The sequence below is a fragment of the Lissotriton helveticus genome, chromosome 10 (genome assembly GCF_964261635.1).
Source record: "Lissotriton helveticus chromosome 10, aLisHel1.1, whole genome shotgun sequence".
Classification (NCBI taxonomy): domain Eukaryota; kingdom Metazoa; phylum Chordata; class Amphibia; order Caudata; family Salamandridae; genus Lissotriton; species Lissotriton helveticus.
Window position 1 is genome coordinate 46,381,699 of NC_136071.1, and position 25,959 is coordinate 46,407,657.

Here is a 25,959-nt window from a genome sequence, read left to right on the forward strand (position 1 = left end):
CCACGTTGGTAAATTGACAGAACTGTCTGGCTTAAAAGATGCTCAAAGGAGATGTGAAGGCAAAGAGCAGGCAGGCTGAGGAGCAAGTTAAAGCTCAGGAGTGCGAAGTTGATAGGTCTTGCTGTTAGTGGAGCTAAAGCCGAGCACCGTTCTGAAGCACAAAGTAACTATAAATAGCATCATAAAAGATTACTCAATCAAAAATCAGCCCGAACAGTTGTTTGTTTTCTGTCCTCCCCGTTATTGAGTCAGCAAAATACCTTTGAGAGCTCATGGAGCTGCAAAATTTAAGTCAGGCTGGCAGCTAACAGAGTGGAACTAACAGACACTCTCCCGGTTGTTTGTGTTTTTTTTTTGCATGCCTTTGCTTTCCTAATCATTGGAGCATAAATGTTTCTGCACCTCCTTCTTGCTCCACAGGAAAGAGATGTGGCATGCATATTTGTGTCTGCTTTTTATCGCGTCTAGATCCACTCTAGCATTGTCGTACTTGCCGTACCCAGTACAGTTTTTTTGTGGCTACTTAGCCACCCCAGGTTCTTGTAACCTATATATTGTTCTGGTCAGCAGCCTACAGGTCCTTACAGATTCTTGACCATGTAGGAGGAGGGCAAACATTCATTGGCCGCCCTTGAAACGAAGCCCCCCTGCATATGCATTGGTGGGTTTTACTAATCAGATTGTCTTTTTGACAACATGGGCCAACCCTACACAATAAAGGTTTGACATGAAACACTTTAGTAAGTTGCAGGGTGCCTCATTACCCCAAAATAAAATACCATAGACTAGTATTTAAGGGAAAACATATACATATATATATTTTTTTTACCTATTGGTGTTGTATTCTGTGGATTCATCTGTTATCATAGGAAATAACTGGCTCATAGTTTATGTTTAGCCAAGCAGTAGCTTGTCCATTGAGCTGAAAAAAGTGGTTTGAATCAAGAACCACCGAATGGTAGATTAGTTGCTGTTCACCTCAAATTGTTGGTCTGGTGCAGGGGTCTCCAACCTATTCTGTAATGAGAGCTACTTATGTTTAATGAAACTCATTGAGAGCTACTAATATTATTAGTGTTGTAATAGTGTCCACATCAAACATAAATTACCTTGGTCTCCAACATATGCAAGGTTACTACTACCTGCAATCACCTAAGTGCATCTGGCATGGTTGCCAGCAGTAATGTAATCAAGAGTTTGTCCATATGGATTGCCTCTACATGGGTATGATCACCACCTGGTTTGTTTTATACCAGCATGACTGGTATGTTAATGTCCTGCCACAAAAGGAATGTGAAAAATCACCTGAAGCTGGTATTTTATCCCTTTATCAGTACATATTTGAAACCGTAAATGTTAGAAGAAAACAATTTAGAATGTGTTTTACAGCTGCCGTACTGACCCCTCACTAATAATTGAAGTAAGCAAAGGCAGAAAGGGGCATGTTAAAAAGAAATACAGACATTTCAAATAAAGTTCTACTTCAAAATCAGTTCTGGGCCTTTGCAGAAGCTTGAAATGTGAGCAGATGTCCTTTTTTGTTTGTCTTTGAATGTTGTCAACCTTATACTTGGGAAATATATGACAGCCATGGCTCCAAAGCCTCTCATACCTAGGTAATAACACTTGTGAAAAGTCTCCCCAGTGCCACATGATTTATCACTCGAATATTGGCTTATTATGAGTTCTAAAATTAAACATATTTTCATCTTAAATTCATAATCTCAATTTTGGTATATGTATATTAATTAAGCCAAGCAAAAGCTTCTAATTGTATAAACCCTAGCTACACACAGGAGAGCTATTTACTCATTGGAGAAGCCTGGTCTACTGGTTGATAAACTGGCCTGCATACTCATCTACTTTTCAGTTTCCTTTGAGACAGTCTGTTGATCTATTGTGGCAATGGTGCAGCATGGTGAAATGGCCGAAGAGCTGATAGATGAGACATCTGCTGGCTAATTTAACTTTGTACAGATGGGACATAAACGTAGGCTTTTGACTGAGTGCCAAAGAGCAGTTTGTCTGTAACTAGGGGATGAATACATAAAGGTATGTGGTAATGCCTTGCTGTAACAACTAGGATATTTTTCTTTGTCCTGAGAGAAGGGTAATGTGTATGAAATTGTAGTGTTCCAGGGGATAGTGTCGGTCTTTATACAGTTGTGGCTGGTTTTGTACTTCTACACTGTGGAATTTATATGCCTCTGATCTTAGCCTGCTCTGCTGGGCGACGTCCACTACCTTGCCCAATGCCTGTTCCCCCCATCTGTCCTATGACGTTTATTCAGTCTATGTTTTCTATTTCGCCCAGCCTGTCCTCCCCTGCCCATCCGTTTTCCCTTACTGTCAAGCTTTCTCTCCTCTGTGTGTGTCGCAGAAGAAGGGAGGAAAGAAGGCAGGCCAGCCTGCTCCCAACCCGCAGCAGAGGAGCCAGAATTTGCAGGAGACCAGGAAGAAGGGCAAGATGAAACTGAACAGGAGCACTGATGAGGATATTGTGGCTCAGCTTCAGAGATTGGTAGGTGATATTTCCTATTTCTGTTCCCTGAAAATTACTGTTTGCCTTATCTCCTTTAACAGTTTATTTCGCCTTTGTGATTCTACTGGCTCCACGGGCCCCTAATTCCTTTAGACCCCACCAGCATACTACTGTAGAAGTTACCAGAAAGTAGGGCTTGTTACACACATTATGTCCTGTTTTGAGTGGCATTTTCACCTGTTTCTCTGTGATAGATTATACATTACGCTGTAAATCTGAAACTCTGGGACGTCATTTTTATTATAGTTTGTTGTTCAGTCCTGTATATGATGTCTGCTGGATTGCAGTGGGGTTCCGAGAGCGATCTGTTTCATGGTGTAGATAACTTGGAAGGATCTGGTCAGAGGTTAAGAACCCATGGCCTGTATCAAACCTGGCTAATCTTCAGCATGTAGGCTTGCATTTCGTTTTCAGCTAATGGAGGACACATTGATGGCAGGCACAGTTGTTCATAAACATATTTTAAAACTCACTTGTTTCCTAAAACTCACTTGTTTCTCAATACTCACTTGTTTCACAAAAAGCAGTGTTCTGAGAACCAGGGCTGAACTAGCCAATGTATTGCTCTTATCGAAGAATCAAGTAGTAGCATTTTGGACCAATTGGAAAAAGGCATAGTTTTGTTTGCAGTATGGACTAGTCAGATACTGCCTCCTACACCTTTGAACTTTGGAGAGAGGCAACTTTCTGTAGTATGTGCATGGTTTAAAAAACCATTGCCATGTTATTGTCTGTCTGGGATTAGATTTAAGATCTTATGGGGGATCCCAACCCCCTTCACTTGACTTTGGATCGATTAGGAGCTCTGCTAATACTCCCACATGCAACTGATTTTGTTTAATGCTATCAGCTTGATCAATTCCAAGTGTTACAGTTTACTGCATCCCCTGCTAGCGGTACCAACATCCTATTCATTCTTTCCCTTAATGAAGCATGATATATATATATATATATATATATATATATATATATATATATATATATATATATATATATAAGCACACACACACATCTGTGAAATTAAGTAGAGAAAAATGTTTTTGAATTATGTTCTAGCTGGAACTTTTTAATTTAATAGTATTGGCACACATTCAAATACATTAATACATTCAAAACACTAGATAAGCTTTTATCTCAATGGAGCCCTGAGTATAATCGGTTTAGATATTAATTTAGACATTAACACTCACGTTAGTCCCATCTTCAGGTATTAAGTCATCTTTTCCAGTTGTTTTAACTCGCTCATCATATCTGTTTCCTCAAGTTCAATATTCACCCTCCTATTCTCTCAGATAGTTTTGTGATCTCTCTTTATACTCTTTGAATGTTACAAATGTTACTGATATTGTCGTCTATCAATCTTGTGTATCAGAGTGAGAGATGAAAATATTCATCAGCAGCTTTAGAGAAAACCAGTGTAATTCTGAGTCTTTTCAAGGCCATATGGACATATAGTAATTTTTTTTTTGCTAGAGTAGATGTAATGTGTCGCCCATAAGGAGAAGGCTGCAATACTTCTCAAGCTTGAAACTTTAATTGAGAATATGTTTGTTCTCCACAAGGTGTTTCACAATGCTAGAACAAACATTATTACTTCTCATGATTTTGCATCCCATTTGCCCAATATATAATTTTCCACAAAGACTTTAAATTTTGTTAGTCGCTTCATATCACATTTAGCGTAGTTTTTTAATATAATTTATTTGACCATTTCTGGGTGTACAGTCTTTGAGACTATAGCAGTTGCTGCTTTATAATCAAGGATGTGTTCCAAGCTTTTTTCTCTAATACTCAATAAACCAATTTATCTTTGATATTTCTTTTTCTAGTGTATTTACACCATCAAAGGTTTGTCATTGAAATGTTGGAATTTATGTAGGAATCATTTTCCAAATAGGCTGCCAAGGACGTCAATGATTTTTCTCTATTTTATTACTTTCTGTCTAGTATGCAGAGCTAATTTTCTTCAACTTACCCAGATATTCCGGACTTATTTCTTTTTGTTTCAGGCCTAGTTACATGTAAAATAGTTCCTTTCTTTGTCCAGCACTGCCTCCAAATTGTGTCTAATTCTAAATCTTTTCATCATTTTTTATTATACCATTGTGTATATTTCTTTCTACCAAGCATTTTGATTAGCTTTCAATAACTATCATCTATATTTAATTAGAATGGTGGCGAATTCTCAATAGCAAGAAAAAGATTTCATTAATTTTCTTTAATGTACAGAGATCTGTAACTGCTTTTTGACCCTGAATAACATGCGTCTGAAATATGCACATCAAAATTACCCATCTCTAATGTGAGTTTAATTGATTAATGAGAAATTATTATATAATCTTTAAACTTGTACAATTCCTCTGTGCTCCCTCCCCATATCCAAAACACAATATCTAAGAATACCAATGAATTTTCAGTGTCAAGCCCACACTTCATATAGAAATGTTGCACAAATGGTTATTCTCCAAATCTGAAATAGTTTTGAAACAAAAGTAAAATGTTTTTTAAATCTGAAGATTTCAGGTATTTACATTTCTTCTGTTCCTCCTAAGACACCCTATGAAATGTTGGTGTACAAATGTGTGATGTAACATATTTTAAAAAAAGATCCTTACATCTGTTTCTTCAAATTTGATTCTAAAATGTTGTAGGTACCCAGCTCAACAGTTGTAAAAAGAAGTAGGCATATTTAGGTAGCTGGGCTTTGCCACATATCATTAGCCTGATCAGTCTCTTTGATTCTTGAATTCCTGTGAAGTTGTGCTAATGTACACAAAAGTGGTGTAATCAGGTGTTCAAAGTTTAGTTATCCATTCATGTCGTCATTGATGTATCCTTTTTCTAATAGATGTCTTATTAGCTTGTTAAGTGATAATATATTTTATATTTATGGTCACAGAATAAAGTGATGGAACTCACGTTCTCCAGTACTTTTAAAGCCGATTGTTTGTACCTTTCTACCCTCATGATACTCAAATCTTCCTTTGCGTTGGCTTTCACAAGCAGCAAAATCTCGGATTACAGTTTTTTGAAGGCTTTTATTTTCGAGTCACTTGTGTTTATGCCTATTTCTTAGCATTTAAAAAAATATTTGCTATGTCATGTTGTAGCATACTTCTAAAGTTTTAATCCAAATTGGTTGCTCTGTCTTTACCCCAGGTTTAAATGGATCTGTTTCTGTTATTTCTAACAAGTTATCCTCTTTGTCTATAAGAATGAGCTTAACATAAAGGCCTGTACCCAAAAACCTTGTCTCAAATTTTTGGGATTCTGTAATTGACAGAAATATACTATTATATTTAGAACTACTTTACATTAGAACAAAGAGTGGAGTGGAACATCCAATTCAGTTACTTACAGATTCATGTGGAAAGTGTATGGTAACAAAGTCTTCTTTAAAAAGCTATTCAATTGAAAAATATATTTTTCTTTAAATAGTGTTATTGCAGTGAGAATGGCTTCATATGAATCTGTTAACGATGGCTAGAACAGAATGCAGTCGTACAATTTCTGAAGATATTAATGGTTACCTTTGAGTGTATAATAGAGTAGTATTTATTTTAATTGTATGTAAAAAAAAATTGTGTACATTACATGTAAATCTGGCATGAACCCAGTCCTCCTGCATCTTTGTTGGACACCTCAGGATTAGACCTTATCTCTGTTTTGTTCTGCCATTGCCACCACAATGCTGAACTGCGTACAGGGTCTGACTGAAAGGTCTGTCCTTTCTCATGTCTAGGACTTGCGCCGAGCTGAGGCTATCTTGACCGGTACGGCATTGGTGTGTGACGAGATGCTAACTGATTTCCACTGTCTCTGGGACAAAGAGTAAGTTGTACTGGAGCAAGCAATTCTTGATATCTTCATTTCACTTTACCATGCTCCTCCCACCTGTGTTTGAGAACCTACCAATGATATATCTGTAAAAGGAAAGGAGGGTTAAAGAATATCTTAAAGACAAAGAGGCATGTACCTATGCTGTGTCTTTAAGCTATAGAAAACGGAATATCCAGAATACACATCGTGATCAGTCACATATCCACAAATAAAAAATATCAATGTTGAATTTGACTTAATCAGTAAGGTGGTTAAACAATTAGAAACACGTAACTGGTAACATAAATTTAAGCAGTTAGCTTTGCTAAAATGAATAAAATATGAATAACACAAATTCACAAAGTAGAATAGGTCGTATTTGGGTCAGTAATCATAAAATGAATATTCTCACTGAAACAGACACATTGTTGCTGTTCTTTTTTAGAATTCAGGGAAAATAAGACTATAATCCACATACTTAAAGACTCAACAGGAATGACTCGAACATATGCCAAAACTATAAAAGAACTTAAACATATGTTTTTTTAATACAAACTCGGTACACCTTTTCGGAATCAAGTCCTCCATAGCCTCCAGGAGATTTTAATGGCGGTCATCACATTGGAATTCCCCACAATAACTCTGGGATTTATGATGCCCCAGTGGGACTTGCTTTAACAACATCAGAGCTCAGTGTTGTTGACCTAAAACATATCCCGTCAAAATGGAAGTCTTCCAAGTGCTTGTCAATATATAAATAATGGGCATAGCTCACGTGCTTAAAAGTGGCCAAAACCTCCTAAAACTCCTCTTTTCCGACACAAACCAAGACCTCTTGCTCTGGGACAATCTGGACAAGAACCTGCTGAAAATTGAACCCCAAATTCCCGCTACCCTCCCCCAACCCAGAACTCATAAGGGAAACTCACCAGTAACTATACCTCATATATCATCCTTAATGGATTCTCAGTTTTAAGTATATGCTGGATTCGTACACCCTCTTGATAATGCAGCATGTCTGCCCTGTGCACCAACTGTTTTGTGCAAATTCCTTTATCTTTTATCCGTTTCTCGTTTCCCTCCCCTTTCCCGGGATGTATGACGTTACAACGCACACTTTTACAACGCATACCTTTACAACGCATTTTTTTACACCGCAACATCCATTACAACGCACACCATTACAACGCATACCATTACAACGAATTCTTAAAAAATACCTTTACAAGGCATTCCACTACAACGCATACTACATTTACAACGCATACCATTACAACGCATTACATTATATTGCATATAAGGTAAGTGTTGGGTAGTGTAGGGGTTAAAATTACTATTCTAACTCCAGGGGGTGCAACAGTAGGGAAAGTTTTGGATAGTGTAGGGGTTAAAATTACTATTCTAACTCCAGGGGGTGCAACAGTAGGGTAAGTATTGGATGGTAAGTTTTGCGTTGTAATGGTATGCGTTGTAATGACTGCGTTGTAATGGTATGTGTTGTAGTGGTGTGCGTTGTAGTGTCATGAGTTGTAATGACTGCGTTGTAAATGTATGCGTTGTAATGGATGTTGCGTTGTAAAAGTTTCGTTGTAATGGTAGTGCGTTGTAAAAGTTGCGTTGTAAACGTTGTATACCCTTTCCCGCAATACCACTTTTTCTCCTACTTCCTGCTTATATATCTGGTGCATCACAGGTATATGCTGTACACAAGAACTCTAATTCAGTACCCTTCATATCTCTAGAATCTATATAATAATATATAATAAGAATCTTCAACTGATCCATGGTCATTATTTCTGTTTAACATAGTCTGCTGTAATTGTTTGTACTATACTATCTTATTGAACCAACCTTTTGATACACGTTCATATCTTTATTGCATGAGAAACATATATGTATATATAAAAATGCTCCTCTCTTACAATACATTTCTCTTTTTTTGTGTTTGTTCTTTTTCTCGCCTTTGTTAAGTATTAAATCACTCAACAAAATTATTGGAATGAAAAAGTAGACTAAATACACTGAAAGGCTAATCTGAAAGGGTATTTAATGTGAAAAACAGTTTAAGCTCATTCATCATGGAAATGAGACATCCTGATGGATGCTGGAGAGAGAGAGCACCTGGTCTCAGGACACCTTTGTATTGCTTTGCCCACTTGCGTAATCTGAACTTACGCACACCACTTACTCACATAGAAACTCCAACACTCCATTGGAGGTAAAAATTAGCTTTATTAATATTGTAGGCAAAGGCAATAAGTCACTGTAACTAATAAATTCTTAGGCACCGAGTGAGAGGCAATAAACAATGAATACACCACACTATATATATCTATAAATATGAAGCGGTGAATACAGGCCTATAAACAGTTAATGTACAAAGCACCTCACCGGATGCGTCCGCACTGGAGAATCCAACATCCCTGCCCAAGCACTGAACACCAAGTCGGGAACCCTGTAGACCGGGGCTCAGGGAGTAATCTCTCCGGGCACCAAAGTTGTCCCGCGAGTGCGTCCACTCCAAGACTGAGTTCCTGAGCTCCACCCCACAGACACCGCTTTTTATAGTTTAAATCAACATGTTCGAGAAGCCTCTAGCAGGCGCTCTCGCCCATCTATTCAGAGGTGCTGGTCCCATCTCTCCATCAGACCCACCCAAACAGGCCTGGCCAGATTCTGTTTGGGCTGTGCCGAGGCAAAAGGCATTCCTTTGCCTATCTCCGGCCTTAGAGCTTTGCACGGCCATCCTCCCTCTGTCCTAGAGATAAGCATAGAATGCACGAAAACACGCTGAAGGTACAACCTAACCTCACAAGGCATCCTCACGAGATGCCTCGCACCAGCTTGTACTGGTTTACGTGAAAAACATGTTTGTTACTGCTGAAGTGTAACTACAGGGCAAGGCAGCACAAAATGGAAGTGGGATGCAACAAAATGGAAGATCAGAGCATTGCATGGAATCGAGGTCAACATGTAATTTAGCACGTGTAAAATGGCAAATGTAGTACAACCTTATAGGTGTTCTCGCTCAGGTTGATACAGGTAGGCTTCTCTGGCATCGCTGAGCAGCCTGAATCAATACTCTGGCATTGAATAATGGAAAGTGTGAATGAAGGAGCTGGATGCACAACTCTGAATTAATGACCAAAAATAACAGTTCATTGAAGACCTGAGTGGCATCCTCCTTCTTGATGTATGTGCCGCTTATATAGGACAATAGATGTTTGCTTCCCTTTTGTATACATATTTATATTGGATGAATTGTGCTCATTCTCTGTCATCTTCTGCTTCATAGGTTTAGCTTTGTTTAGAGAGCACTACTACAGCTTCCTGTGGGAATGGGGCCTCGATGCTTGGTCTTCTAGCATTAGTCTTTGCCTGCATGGCTACTGTCATCCCTGGAGTTTTTTCAGGATCATGGGAAAAACAGAGCAATTAAATAAAAAAAAAATACTTAATACACTGTTGCAATGTCTGATTGTGCCTGTATTTCTAGCAGTGCACTGTGCTTTGATTGTCATTAGAGTGAACCATGAAACTAATGCTTTTCTGCAACGGGAAAGTTAAGTATAGGCAGTAAAATAAAATCTTGCCTCAACGTCTCAGAGTTGTCTGCACCCAAAGCTAGCAGGCACCCTCAAATTCACTTTGTTCATGAGCGATCCTGAAGGCAGGGATGTAGCACCCCTTTCTAATGGTGTCTACAATGTCAAATACTTGCAAAAGTTTAAAAGTACTCCTTGCTGTGTCAGAATTCTTGTTTCAAGCTCCTCTGCAGCCACAGCCTCAGTGTCTGCTTTCAACATTTGTCTACTACTTGCCTTGTCTGCATATTCATGTTCTGCTGATTGAGTTCTTACTTCCCTGACAGCTTCCCCGAATGCCCAGCTAGGCTGACCGCTGTGAAGGAGAAGCTAGCCCAGTATGGCTTGACCCAACGTTGCATTCAGGTGCAGGTAAGTTGTCCCTGGCAGCCTACTATATACAGGTGTTTTACCCTGGTACTGCCCCTCCCCAGACCGAGGCTCGTGAAAGTTCTTGCTATCTCCCTCATCTTTTCACTGTCTCCCCATCTCTCAATCTTTTCACTTGGCTGTTTCCTCTCTCATTGTCTTCCACTCCGTCTATCTGCCTCTTTTGCTTTCCTTTTTTCTTCCTCTATTTTTTTGTCTTGCTTCCACTTTCTCTTTGTCCCTCCCTGTCTCTCTTTCGTGCTCTTTCTCTCTGCCCCGTCTCCATTGATTCTGAAGTCTTATGTCATTTATGTTCCCTTGATGAGCTACTTACTGTTTTCCCTCGTAGGGCCGGGAGGCTACTGATGAAGAGATCCTCCTAGTTCACAGGTAGGTGTAGTGATAAGGGGGCGGTTGATATTTGTGTTGTTCCAATGAAAGTTCTTCCGTCATGATCTCTTAAAGATTAGACCGTGATTGGTATGATGGTGGTTTGAGGTCTTCCTTCTGGATTAGTTCAGCCCTGGTGCACAGCGGTGCATTCTTCACATTGATCCAGTGCCTCAGCACGACTAGTTTTGGTGCAGCTGCACAGTATTGAGCTCAGCATTACTAATACATGGCAAGTGCTAGACATTTTCCATGCCTAGCTTGTAGTAAGGGTTAATTCTACAAATATTGCCAATACTTATCCACTGTACAAGAGTTGTGAAAGGAAAACCTTTCTGAGACGAGGCAAAAACAACTCCCTGGGCCCTTATACAGTGTGCCAACCAAGTTAGATGCTCCTGCTCTTCCGAGTCCTGTAGCTAGCCTGTGGGTTTCCAGAGCTGGGAAAATGGACAGGGGCTTCACCATATCTTCCATAGATCTAGTTCACGAAGTTTGAGTAGTGTAAATAATTGCTTTAACCTACCAGGGACTCTGCGGCATTAATTTCAATCAATGAGTTCCCCTGCTTTGTTCTAACATGACAAAGACAACTGTGTATTTTACATGTCTTTAGTTAGCACTAACCTAGATCATAAAAGATGCAATGCTCTTATGGTGTCTGAGGACGTTGAGGTATTGTGCATATGGTGCATATTAATACAGGATTGTCAGGTTCTTCCAATCTGTCTGTGATTATGTTTAATATCTGCTTCCCATACTAACAATTGATGGTATATTCAGAGAGTGAAGGAGTTTTTCTGCTGTTCTTGATTGTTCAGCCAGGAATACCTGAATCAGATGAAGTCTACGCAGAACATGACAGTGGAAGAGTTGCGGGCCTTGTCAGATACCTATGACTCCATCTACCTACACCCGGTGAGCAGTCTAGCTTTGATACTAATACTGAAGGCTGCCTTCACTACACAAGAGCACCATTATTTTTATGAAGCTTAATTCCTGTAAGTATAACAGACAAGAGCAGATTTCCCAGTGATCTCAACCATAGATGGAAAATTAGTGCAAAAACAAGTGCAAGATGAAGTACTGTGTAATCAACAACAAGCAGCCTAAAATTAACAAAGGTCTCTGTGCTGGAACTGTAGATATAAAGAGCTTCTTCTGTTTTTACCCTATCTTAAAATATGATATGTGGCTGGATGTCTGAGGCATTCACAATAGACTGGTAAATGAAGAGCTTTGTTATAGCATAGCTTTGCTTTAGACTGCTGCTTTTTGACCCTTATTGGTGTCTACTCAAGTTAGTTTCTCACTTCGACCTATCCCATGTTTATTTTCCAGGTAAGGATATAGCTTAAAGCTGTAGACATTGTAGTCATTTCTCCATTTCTACCCCAGACTATTTCATGCCACTCAGCCCAATGGGAATCTTCAGCAGCAGAGAACTCTCCCTGTATTCCACATCTTACGTTTTGCTCTAATTCTAGATTTATTTTTGCCATTTGCGAAGGCTCACTTGTTAGGTAGCACAGATGCATCACAAGATCTTACTCTGAATCTTGAAACTTCGCATTAGGATTTTTGATTGGACTTAGATCTTTTGATATAACTTGATCTTCCCGTCATTGTTGTTGCTTCAGAATTATTATCACAGTGCCTGCCTGGCTGCAGGGTCTGTTCTGCAGCTGGTCGATAAGGTGTTTGCAGGAGAAGCTCGGAATGGGATGGCAGTTGTGAGGTAAGTCACTCCCCACCTTTCCCCTCACAGTCTTAGCTTTTCGCTTTGAAAAGTTTCCTGTATGTGATCAGTTTCAAATCAACATTGGAAGCACATTGTTTTTTTCATTTCCTAGACCTCCAGGGCACCATGCACATTGGGGAAAGATGAACGGTTATTGCATGTTCAACAACCTCGCCATTGCTGCCCGCTATGCCCAGCAAAATCATGGAGCCTCGCGGTAAGCATCTGAATACATATAGTGAAAACTCAGGCCCCTGGGATCTGCTTGGACCATATGTTGATAAATGACCTAGGTGGATTTAGATATTTGGTGCCTAACTGAGAAATATCAGAGCCGTAAATAGATCCTTCGTCCTCCAGTTGCTGAAGGACTAAGGTTGGAATAGTTTTGTGTGCCTATTGATGAAAAGATGAGGTGTAAATGGATCTTTGCTCCCCAGATGTGAAAAAGCAGAGGTGTAAATAGATCCTTGTGCCCCAGTTAATGTAAGGCACCGTGGGCAAAATATCTATGATCTTTGCACATAAATATCAACGGTTGAAACAGCTGCATTTCTCAGTTGATGAAAGGCATAGGAGTGAATCAATGATTTGATATTCTTAATTATGTTGTATATATTTATATGAGGCACTTTCTGCCAATGGTTTGGCCTCAGGTGGCTGATCTGGTTCGGTCTTTTTCAAAGTGTTTCACAGTCAAGAGTCTAGTGATGTTTGAGAGCTGTGGCTGATGAAAAGTAGAGATGGGAGTAGAGGTAAATCTCATGTGATGGCAGACTGAAGTTGGAGTACATACATTTCTCAGAAGAGATGCAAGAGAATTGTTTGACTGATCATCTCCAGTTAATCGAAGGTGATTTGTTTATAGATGGATAGATCTTGTTTGATGAAAGGCTCTTTGTTTCTAATATTCCAAGCTCATCCTATTCCATACACATTTCTCTGCAGGATTCTAATTGTAGACTGGGATGTTCACCACGGTCAGGGCACACAGTATATGTTTGAAGATGACCCAAGGTAAGTGTTATTTTTTTTTTATTATAGTTTTCCACCTTGAAGATAACAGTTGTTGCATAGTTGGCAGATTCTGCAGAGATGCCTTTTATGAGTAGCAGTAGAGTTTAGGCAGCTATTTTGGAACTAACAACTACTATCTCCAAATAGTGAACAGATATGAATAATTCTGAAAAATAACCTGCCCTGTGATATAGCAGTAATTGAATAATCACAGAGACTGATCTACCCTCTTTGTGTAGATCTCCTCCCTTGATAGCTCAGTGATCGAAAGTCTGTGAAGGCTGGGTCGCCCTTTAAATAGTCAACAACTGCTTTTCCCATTGAGGGATCAATAAATGAAAGTGCAATGGACTGAGTGTTCCTATTCCTACATGCCTCCTCCTTGTGATCCATCAAGGATTAAATATCCATAGAAGCTGACCTTCGGTTCTGACTCCCTCCGGTGGATGAATGGTTAGATACCCTAGAGACTGTGTTTTCTATCTGCAGGGAAAGCCCCTTTTCTCTCATACACTGCTGCTCTCTTCATTGATTGGGTGTCCATAAAGATAATTCTCTGATGTCATCTGATGTTCCTCCTGTGCAACTGATTGTGAATTGCCTGCAATACGGTTTCCGAGCTGGTGTAGGAACCGTAGAGCAGGGATTAAATCTGTCTCTCCTGGTAGGTAAATACACAAGGGCAAAGAAGGGGTACCTATTTTTAGCATTTGTTGACCTTACAGCCGCATTTGATTGTGTGATCCACATCAAACTTTGGTCAATTTTAGAAGCAATGCGGGTTGACAAACAGATTAATTATTTTCTTAAACGTTTTTACTGCAACGCTAATGCAACGCTAAGGCTCGAGTGCGCTGTGGTCTAAAGGGTGAACGATGAGCGTTTACATATAAGAAGTGGTGTTAGGCAACGGTGTGTTCTTGCTCCGTTTCTTTTTAACTTGTACATAAACGGACTTGGGGAGGCCCCTTTAAATGATAATCATGGCCTTCCCCAAATTTCAAGACACCCGATTCCAGCCCTCTTGTATGCAGACGATGCGGTGCTTATGTCCTGCACTCAAGTAGGACTTCAGAAGGTACTAAATAATTTGCCCAATTTCATGAATGATTTAGGGTTAAGAGTTAACTCCTCAAAAACGTTTATAATGTGTTGCGGTTCTGGCAACATAAAATCCAAAGACATGTTTGTATCTGGACAAAAGATAAGGCCTACTAAAACATTTTCTTATTTGGGCATCCTTTTTGCCAACAATGATTTATGGACACAGGCTGTGGCTGCAAAAAAACTAGTATTATTGCGTAGTACATCTGCTGTTAGTTCCTTTGCTAAAGAAATTAGGCAAGAGGCCTCCGGAGGAACTTATCAAGATTTATAAAGCAAAATGTGTCTCTGCAGCTGTTTACGGGACTGGGGTATGGGTGCCAGTTGTCCTGCTTCCCGTTCAAAAAGTAGAAAATTCCTTTTTAAAATATATTTTATCCGTTCCAAATGGTACCTCAACATACATATGTCATGCGGAGCTGGGCCTCACTTTTATCTCTGATTTGATTAAACTTGAGCCTGTGCGGTTATGGCACAGACTCTGGACAAAAGAAGAGGCAAAATTAAGCAGAGATATACTCCTGGATGTCCTGAGTTTGGACGGGGCCCTGAGGATCCCATGGTTAAATTACGTTCGTAACTTTCTGCAAGATCTTGGCCACCCAGAGTATTTTACTAATCCTAGCTCCATTGGGGACATAACTAGAAGGATCTAAAAAAATGGCCTTATCTATGTTGGATAATATCAGATTGACATCTGAGATAGTAAAGCCCACTGCCCTACACAATCAGACGATTTTAATTACTTTTAACATTCAACCCTATCTTACTTATGTCCTTGGGCCATACGATGGGTTCCTTCTAATCCGATTTCGGCTGGGGGGTTTCCATTGGCTAGCCACTTTTCCTACCGTAAACGACTGGTCTCAAAACCTCCAGCTGTGCCCTTGTGATAACATTTCTGAACAAACTTTGCTCCATGTTATCCTTTTTTGTAAGTTTTATTCTTCCGTGAGGAAATTGTGTCTGCTCCCTGTGCTGAAAATTCTCGGGTTCCGTCAGGGTTATCCCACCCTTTTGGCATTGCAATATCTAGATAATGTACACAGCTTTTATAGGATGGCTTTTTTTTCCTGAAAAAGGTTCTTAGTTTAAGGAAATAAATCCTTATCTAAATGTTCTTTTAAATTACAGTGGGAGCATAAAAATTTGTTCTAATGATTTTTTATATGAACCTGTTTCATGTATGGTATCGTTATTACTTTTTAACTTGAGGTGAACTGACAATTTAATAATGACTTATTCCCCATGGAATGCTAAACATTTTTTAATGTAATTAATTTGTTTTTGTAACACACATGTAATGTTGTAGTAATTATATGCTTTATGTGCTTTTATGATTGCCTGTCAACAATCGAATAAAGCTCACTTTTGATTTGATTTGATTTGAATTGCCTGCACCAGCATTCAGGCCCAGAATAATATTATCTAAAAGGTGCTATGACTCTACTTGCACCACTGTCTCACTGCGTACATAAGCCCCACGCCTGTCCATGATTTCCATCCTCTACACCCACTTTCTCTTGCTTTTGTCATTTGGCCAGATCTCACTAATTAGCATCTGTACACCCACTGTGTGCATGATGTTGTAGTTCCTTTGTTGCCTATGGGTCACTCAAGGGGCAGGTTTTTAGACCTTTTCATTCTGAATTTGGTTTTCAAAAATGATCTTGCTCAGCTGTGCACGTTGTTCAAGCCAGATTTCTAGCAGTGCACAGGATTTGGTGTTGTGTTCTCTTCGGCTGACCCCCAGAAAGCAGGAGATTTATATTTGGGGATCCCGCTACTGGGGAGGTTCTGTCTTCTGCCATCAGAGTTTGGTAATAAACCATCTTCTGTTATATACAGGAAGGGACAAGTACTCTGAGTAGACCCTGGCCTCTGTAGTGTGAGCAAAGCTTCATGTTGGTAAAATGATTTGGTACTGGCTGCAGTCACTAAGTCCGGTAATGATTTGTAGCTCCAGCAGGGGGATCCTCTCCCCATTCTTGGGTTCTGTAGTGCTTATTTAGGAGGGCAGACCTTCCTGCACCTATGAGTACCTCTTGGAGGCAGATAACTGAAGCACTAGATTTGGGGGTTGACAAGAGTCTGTGCTACCATACAGCCTTCTGAAGCTCTGGAGCTCCTGCAAATAGCATTGGACCACCCTAGGGAAAGTGGTAATTTATGGCTCCTAAAGCCAAACCTTCTGTAGAGGTATTAGACCTTTGAAGGAATTCCTCATTAAACAGGTTGACACTGTTTACGTAAACATTCCTGTATAATTGTATACATTTTAGATGTACTCGTCTCTAACTTCAGTGAGGTTGCTCCTTCAGGAGTGGTAAAGACAGTCATCCAAATTAGTGTGAGTCTCAGTAGGAAAATTTGCTTTGGAAGAATCGACTAGGAAGTAGACCAAAAGAAAAGAACCATACAATATTAGTATTGCAACCTGTGATTTCAGATGCTGGTGTTCATAAGATACTTACCATTGCATCTGAAAACATTTTCAGCTGTTTTCTTCCTTTCATCCTGTATTACAGTCTAAATATTTCTTATTGTGAAGACGGTTTTGATGAATTACTAGTTTCCTGGAAGCAGAAAAATTGCTTGGCAGTGAAGTGAAGGAGATTGTTCTCTTTTACTTAAAATTTCTCCTAACATTTTGAATTCTTATCTGTATCTATACTCCAGTCTACATTTCTTTTTTCAGACGCCTTGTCCTCCTGGTGATGCTTGGGTTAAAATCCCAGCAGAAACCAATTAACACTATAGTTCTCCTCGATTCCCACATGTCTACCAAAAAGATTGTTACATCTCTGATCTTTTCAGTGGATGAAAAAGGTGAAAGGCCTGAAAATTCAGGCTAGGAAAAGGACAAAATTGGTTATGTGATCTGTCTAAGACAACATATCTGTGCTTTCTTACCTGATGCGTGTCTGATTGTGCTCTTCCCATAGCTGAATTTTGTTTTTCTTCTGAATCAATGGCGGTTTTCCTCCATGCAAGCTGAAGCTATGAACTCCAGTCATAGAAGAATATCTCCAGTAATTTGTATCACCAGATTTATTAGTGATTATATTATTCAAAGTTGTATTGTAGTCACATGGGCCCCCCCTATTAAACAGACTCCTTTTCAGGAAGAGAGAAATATAGCATCATTTCTAGACATTCATTCCTTTGTGACTAGGGGCCTTATTGAAGAAACCTTTAGACTGGCCCCTAGACTCACCTGGACAGAGATTTGCATGTCAGTCACCTGAACTACAGATTCATTTTTCTAGTCCTGTAATCCTTTCCTCCTTTGCTATGAGCGAAAGTTGTATACGTTATCAAGAAGAACAGTGCTGCACTGTTTTACGTAAATGAGCAAGAAGAATCTTCAGCTTATTCTTTTTGCAAGCTGACTAACTTGACAAATTGAATCTCACTCCTTAAGTGTAGATGGGGCTAACTCCCCATCTACACTTAAAGAGACACCTCTGCTTATGGTGTCTCCTTAAGTGTAGATGGGGAGCTATCCCCTATCTACACTTACGGGGACACCTAGAAGCAGAGATTTTCAGATGACTGTATTATGTTCCTAATGCACAGGAGATAAGTTAGAATATATTACTGACCAATTTGAAGACGAGTGAGTGTGTGGATGGATGTTTCCGTTATGAAAAAAACAGCTCCTCAGAGGGATGTAAATCTTATTGGCTTTGGTTTTGTATACGTCTTTGGAGCTTCTGATATTTGTTAACCTGGAATTCATTTTTTTCCAAGATTGAATATTTTATAGATGCACATGCTTGAATCATTACCGTCGGCAGGCATAGACTCCTGTTGTAGACACAGTTAACACTACAATGTTAAACATGCACATAAAGTTTTTAACAGTCACAATAGTAACCGATTCACATCATTATAAACATTCAGGTGCTCAATCAATCAGAGTAAAGCACGGTCTTCCTCTTATCTCACCCATTCCACCTTAGTCCATATTACTAATGCACATTGTAGGTTAAGAGAGTCCCCTTGAGCTGTGCTCAGTTAAACAAGTTAAACTTTTTTCATATTTTCCCTGTATGTTTTTGAGAAATAGATCAGACCAAGTCCAAATCTTCTAAGAAAGGTCTTTTACAACCATGTGGGACTTGTGGGAAAAAAGAGACTTCACTCTGAAGATCTCCACAAGGAGTGTATGTATTGTCTTTATCCTGATCTTAAGCCAAGGAAATGTATCGATGTAGAACAGTTTCTACAAAACCCCTTAAGGGTAGAGAAGCAAGACTCCACACAAAATGAGGAGATGTTCCGACTTCAGAGAAAGAAGGCTAATTATACTTCAAATCATCATTGACATTGCAGAAAATTGTACATTCGCTCTCTGTCAACCATCAAAAAGTATGTCTGGGAAATAATGTATGAGATATGCGAAAGCCTCTAAGAAAGTCAGTAAAAAGATTCTCAAGGGCGGAATGCCCTGGATGCTGGTTTCCTAAAAGGAAAATGTCCTGTAACAAACATAATTAGTCTACCTCTAAGCCTGCTACTCCTGAGGAGAAGGTGCTCATGGAGCCTTCAAAGAAACAGTTGTCATCTTGCCACTTGAAGAAAACATCATCCGCATCAAAGAAAGCTCTGTTGACAATGCCAACATCCCTATCTAAGAAGCCATCATCTCCGATGAACATCTTTGACACTGTCAACAGTAACAGGCGTCCAGAGCACTATTCTTAAGAACACAGTCTAGTACAGCTTCAACTACATTGACGTCAATGACCTTTTCCTAGAGTTAGTAGTAATGACGATAACACCGTCACTGACAACCACTCCTTCAAAAAGAGATTTTGAAATGGATTTTCCAGTGACAACAATGCCAGGGCGCATACCACACCAAGTACAGTTTTGCTTTATCCTGCACTGCGTCTGTTGGATGTGGAACATTCAGATTTGGCAAGACATTTCTGTCCGGCATACAGTTCCCATACAAGATCCGGACACAGAAGAAGAGTCCCAAAGAGCTTGTTAGCAGATTTTTGAAGAACATCAGGAATATGATGATGATGTATGTATGATATTATGGATTGGCCACCTGTAACCGAATTACACATACACCACATACAAGTATGTTTAGCAGTAGTCAGTGATGTACGTTTTAATGCTTGCAAACTTTTACAGGCATTTTCTGGAGTCAGCTTACTGAGCCTAAAAATACCTCGCGAACCTACAACTCTGTCTGGGTCCAGACCACAAATGAGACTTGCAACGCCTTGTACAGTGGCACATTTCTTTTTCGGGCACAATCCTACAACTCCTTCAATCAGTCATTCACCTTTGGCTCGACTGTTTAGCCCACCATAATGTCCATATACAGATGCTGATCCAAAAGAGGGATAGTTTAAAAAAATCCCCTGTATTCTGGCCCAGAATGTGATGACTAAATCCAGCCTGCTCCAGATATCGCCATTCCTGTGCAACGGAGTCCATACTGGTAAAGGTAAAGAAGCCGATAGATCTTCGAGATCAAGATCAAGACACTCCAGATCGAGACCGAAGTCGAAATCGAAGTCACGATCAAGGTCGCGATCGAAGTCATCGAGGTCGAGGGCCAGATCGGAGTCGGCATCGAAATCGGCTTCTGGACATGCTTCGGGTTGCTCGAAGAAAAGACATAAGAGGAAGAAGCATAGTTCTCACCATCATTCGGGATCTTCGGACTCTAAGAAGAAATCTTCTCGAAAGCATCACAAGGACTTTGTGTCTCCATCTCCTGCTGATGCTACCACTCCGGTAAGATCTCGAGAGCATACACCGGAGCCGGAACTGGATCCGAATCCGGCTTCGGGTCAGTCTTCGGAGCATGAGGACGTCGTGGAGGTCCCTCAATCTCCGATTCCGGAGGATGAACCGGAAAACCTAAAGGACCAAGAGGAGCCGAATCCAGTTCAGCCTCCTACAAATCCTATGGGTTCTTACCCTTCTTTTCCTGGTCCTGGTCAAGATCCATCGCATTTCCTAAATGCTATGTATGGAGTGTATGCGAGAGCAATGCACCCCACTGGAGCACCTGCGGGTCCTATGGGTCCTTTGTCTTTCAACTTGGGTGTCCCCCAAGCTTATGCACCGGCGCCTTTTCTACCCTTCATGCCGACTCCATATCCTCCTTGGATCGGTTCAGCGCCGCCGAGGTCATCGACTCCGCGCAAGGCTTCGCCGACTCCAGAGCGACCTCGGAATTCAGATCGAGGCTCGACGCCGGTTCCTGTTTCTCTGACTCCTGTTGCTCCAGCTCCTCGGTCGACGCCGGCCCCGACTCCATCGGAGTCGTTACCGAATCCGTCGACGTCGATCCGTATGGAGTGGTCGAGACGTAGAGCCCAGCGTCTACTTGAGGAAAAAGAGTTTGTGGAATCTGAAATGGAGGAAGGTGAACTTCAGGAGCATGATGATTATTTTGAGGATCTTCATTCTGCTAGCAGTCTTGAACTTTCTCCGGAATGGGGATTACCTGTGGTTTCAGATGCACCCTCCAAGGATGTCGTTCCATACCATATGGTAATTAGGAAAGCTGCTGATTTACTAAACTTAACTTTACCAACAGTTGAGTTTAAACCTAATATCCTCACAGAAGTTTTACATTCACCTTCTTCTATCATTGAGCCTACTCTACCTTTTACTGAAGCTCTGACCGAACCAATTCTGGAGGTTTGGAAAAAGCCTTTGTCTGCACCTGCAGTGTCTAGATCGGTGGCGAGACGTTATAGGGTGGCTCCTGGAGATCCTGAGTTCTTGTCATCTCACCCTTCGCCAGAGAGTCTGGTAGTTCAGGCTGCTTGTGCGAATAGATCAGCTGGCTCCTTTCCTCAAGTTCCTGGAGATAAAGACTCCAAAAAGTTGGATCAGGCCGCTAAGAAAGTCTTCTCTTTTGGTAGCATGGCCTTAAAATCTACAAATGCTACTTGTTTGCTTGGCAGATATGTGCATGCCTTAATGGACTCAGTCAAACAATTATCTGCTAAACTTCCAGAAGAAGACAGAAAAAACTTTAATGAGGTTGTTTTGGACACTCAAGCTGCGGCCCGCCAAGTTATTCAGAGTGGCATGGACACTGCTGACTCCGTGGCTAGGATAATGGGTTCTTCAGTGGCTACCAGAAGAGCTGCTTGGTTAAAATCCTCAGAGTTTTCAACTGATGTACAGGCTACTCTTTTGGATTTACCTTTTGACGGGGTTGGTCTCTTTGGAAAGAAAGCAGATACAGCTCTGGAGAGATTCAAAGATAGCCGGGCGACGGCTAGATCTTTGGGTTTACAGCCGAGAGGTACAGCTACCAGAAAGTTCAGAGGTTTTGGCAGATCTTCCTTTCGTCCTTTCAGGCAAGGCCAGCAGCAACAGCAGCAACAGAACCCTCTGTACAAGTCTTATAGAGGTAGACAGAAGGGTCGTGGACGTGGACGTCAAGCCTCTTCCTCCTCTACTTCCTCCTCTAATACCCACCCCCCACCTGCAGCAGCAAAGCAGCCCTAGATCCGCCATTCCGGATCATGCAGGTCCGGTAGGGGGTCGGCTTACTCATTTTCTACGAGATTGGGAATCGGTTACATCAGATCTTTGGGTTCTCAATCTCGTAGAAAATGGGTATGCCCTTCCCTTTCGGGAATTTCTTCCCAATTACCCTCCTTGCCAAGGTTATTGTTCGGAGGACCACCTGCTTCTCCTGCAGGAAGAAGTCCTGGTACTGTTCAGAAAGGGTGCAATAGAGGTGGTTCCGGAGCAGGAGAGGGGTCAGGGATGCTACTCCCGGTATTTTCTGATCCCCAAGAAGGATGGCAGGCTTCGGCCAATCCTGGATCTCAGGATCTTGAACTTGTATCTGAAACAAGAAAAGTTCAAGATGCTCACTCTTGCGCAGGTTCTTCAAGCGCTGTTGGAAGAAGACTGGATGGTGTCGATCGACTTGCAGGATGCTTATTTTCACATCCCTATCCTGAAGTCGCACAGGAAGTATCTCCGTTTTACAGTGGGTTCGCAACACTACCAGTTTGCGGTCCTTCCGTTTGGACTTACTACTGCGCCTCGAGTTTTCACCAAGGTGATGGCGGTGGTGGCAGCACATCTCAGAAGATCGGGGATTCCCGTATTTCCGTATCTGGACGACTGGCTCATCAAAGCAGAGTCACCAGAGAAGGTGCTCCTTCATTTGCAAGAGACAACTCAGTTGTTACACAAGTTGGGTTTTTCGATAAATGTACCCAAGTCTCACCTGGTGCCCTCCCAGCGCAACCTGTTCATAGGTGCGGTACTGGGCACTACTGTATGTCGTGCATTCCCTCCACCTCAAAGGATTCGCGACATACAGGAAATTATTCCTTTATTTTACAATGGAGCGGTTTTTCCAGTCCTGAAGGTCCTTCGTCTGCTCGATCTGATGGCTTCTTGCATTCTGTTGGTCAACCATGCACGCTGGCACATAAGGGCACTCCAGTGGTGCCTCCGCAGGCAGTGGTATCAGCACAACGGAGATCTCAGGGAGTCAGTGAGGATCTCCAGAGAAACTGCGGCGGATCTGTCCTGGTGGAGTGTGGAAAGCAATCTTTCTCAGGGAAAGCCTTTCCAGCTGCCTCCATCGGTGGCCACAGTGATAACGGATGCTTCCACTCTAGGGTGGGGTGCTCATCTGGGGGATCTGGAGGTCAAAGGTCTTTGGTCTCCAGAGGAAAGGTTGCTTCATATCAACCTTCTAGAGTTACGGGCGATACGTTTGGCGCTCAAGGCCTTCCTCCCTTCCCTTCACGGTCAGTCGGTTCAAGTCCTGACGGACAACACGACCGCGATGTGGTACATCAACAAGCAGGGAGGAGTAGGGTCGCAGTGTCTCTGCAGAGAGGCTCGGCATCTCTGGTCCTGGGTTCAGGACCATCAGATTTGTCTGATGGCAAATCATCTGGCCGGAGTTCTGAACGTTCGTGCAGACGTTCTCAGTCGGCAGTTCTCTGCCGATCACGAGTGGAGGCTTCACCCGGAGGTTGTTCACGACATCTTTCAGATGTGGGGGACTCCTCGGGTGGACCTGTTCGCCACTCGCGAGAATGCTCACTGTCCGTCATTCTGCAGTCTCCAGTATCCGATGCAAGGAGCTTTGGGGGAGGCGTTTCAGTTGAGTTGGGGAAATCAACTCCTTTACGCGTTTCCTCCCATACCCTTGATTCCTCGGGTTCTGAGGAAGATTCGCCAGGACCGGGCCCAAGGCATATTGGTCGCCCCGGATTGGCCAAGAAGGGTGTGGTACACGGACCTACTCCACCTCTCCTCTCACCCGCCGCTCCGTCTCCCTCTCATGGCAGACCTCTCTCAGATGGAGGGGCAGGTTCTACACCCCCACCTCCAGACATTACACCTTCATGCCTGGAGATTGAACGGGGCAACCTGAACTCTTTTTCTCTCCCTCACGATGTGGTGGATGTCATTCTTTCGGCCAGGCGTGACTCCACCAAGTCCATCTATTCGTATAGATGGTCTAAATTTGTTGTTTGGTGTAGGGAGAAGGCTGTTGACCCCTTGAGGGCTCATCTGTCTGATATTTTGCAGTTTGCTCTCTCTTTGGCGCAGCAAGGTTTTGCTGTTGCCACAGTCAAAGGTTACCTTTCGGCGTTATCGGCTTTTCTCTGCTTGCCGGACCAGCCGTCTCTTGTTAAATATCCAGTGGTTTTGAGGTTTCTGAAGTGTAGAAACCTGATTCGGGTCGGGGACAATCGATATTTGCCCGGCGGTATTGCCTCTGTGACCCTCTAGTTATTTAATCAATGAAGAGGCAGGCGCTGGAGACTGGAAGGCAGGAAACAAGGTTTTTATTCTCTCCGGAGGAGAACACGGCAAAACGGACAGCAGGTATCGTTCTGAGGTGCTCTAACTTATGTCTGAGGTCTGGCCCCTTATATACAGGGTTTTTGCGGTTTTTTATTACAGTTTACATAATCATGACAAAGCTTTGATGTACGGAAAGACATTCCCGGAACCCCCCCTCCGGGCCCGTTCCCACACACATTTACAGTAGAGGTCCCCACCCTGGTCACAACAGGTGATGAGTATCGCGCAGCAGGATATTCCGTCAATTCATGGAATGCGGGGTTCGATCGGACCTCATGGGGTGGGGGCTTTGATCAACCCGGGGATCCTTTGATGGGGGAAGCTTTCTATTGTACGGGGAGGGGCAAGGAATAGTATCGGCAGAGCTGGGTGCCGGCCTGGGAACGAGGAGGACAAACAGACATACGGGGAAAAAGGGGGTTTGCATCAAAAGGGCCGGGGATCATAAAAGGGAAGAAGGGAGGTGTTGTGCTGGGAACAGGATGAGGGCCTGAGGCAGAGCAGCGCCGAAGAGGGGTTTATGATTCAAGGCAGGTGCAAGCAGGGGGTTGGTCAGCGTGCAGGCTTAGTGAGGGCGAAGGGCTATGTCAGGGGCCAGCGGCATGCAAAGGGCTTGTTCTGTTCAGGGCATCTTAAAATGGCGGGTGCGCACGACAAAAGTGTGGCATCAGGGGAAGAGGCAAGATGGCGCAGATAATGTTCACCAAACCGTACTAATTTTCAACAGTCCTCCCTTTAACATATCCAAGACATCTTGCTGGTTCTTTTTCTACTCGGTTCTATTGTGGTGGGCATGAGAAAGAAAAACGGTAGGAACCCTAGATGAAAGAGTTGTAAACAATACATTTTAACATTTCTAGTGTTAGGAGGCGGACCTATTGGTAAACTTTGATAAACTTGTTTAGCAGGAAAGTCATAGTAATGCAATGCAAAAGTGAGTACATTTCATAAGGCGAACTGATGGATTGTTACATAATCAATACAATGTTGGCTGGGAGAGAAACGAGACGTGGCGGAAATGATCGGGAATGTTCGAGGTTTAGTAAGCTTTCAGCGATTCTTCGTCTTCCGTTGGCACTGTGGAGCACCGGCGGTGGAGCTACGAGTCCAGCTCTATTCTAAGTTCCGTGTTGCAGGGCACGACCCTTTCCTCGCGTTTTCTGGTCAGAAAAAGGGTCTTTCTCGCCCGGTGTCCTTTGGGATCAATAGTCAAAAGTTCAGGTGGAAGAAGAGCGTACAAAATAGTCCATAGGGTAGGTCGGAGAAAAAGGGGGATGGAGCAAGGCCAAATCAGGAACAAACTAGGGGAACGAGAGACTTCAGATAGGCTGGCTCATGACCGAGTCTAGAGAGCGGGGACCTTTCGGCACACATTCGAACATGGAACAGGGGCATCAGGTTAGCCCTTCCTTCTCATTTTGTTGGAGACAGTGCCTCGTCCTGTAGCTCTGTTCTGTCGCGGTCTCGCCTTGGCCCATGTCGCAGACGTTCCATAGTTCGTAGTCAGGCCACGTGCTCCCACATCCGGTCCTTCTTTCCTCTGACAGCCGTAC

The 25,959-nt window shown here is 42.1% G+C and overlaps 1 protein-coding gene across 1 annotated transcript in view; it reads left to right on the plus strand.

Moving 5' to 3' along the window:
• HDAC6 (histone deacetylase 6) overlaps positions 1-25,959 on the plus strand; it is a 256,606-nt gene that overhangs the window by 80,300 nt on the left and 150,347 nt on the right. Inside the window, exons 3-10 of the mRNA XM_078664729.1 lie at positions 2,381-2,521; positions 6,285-6,373; positions 10,233-10,317; positions 10,664-10,704; positions 11,526-11,622; positions 12,345-12,442; positions 12,558-12,662; positions 13,394-13,462. Coding sequence (XP_078520855.1) covers positions 2,381-2,521; positions 6,285-6,373; positions 10,233-10,317; positions 10,664-10,704; positions 11,526-11,622; positions 12,345-12,442; positions 12,558-12,662; positions 13,394-13,462 — 725 coding nt within the window. The remainder of the gene's footprint in view (positions 1-2,380; positions 2,522-6,284; positions 6,374-10,232; positions 10,318-10,663; positions 10,705-11,525; positions 11,623-12,344; positions 12,443-12,557; positions 12,663-13,393; positions 13,463-25,959) is intronic.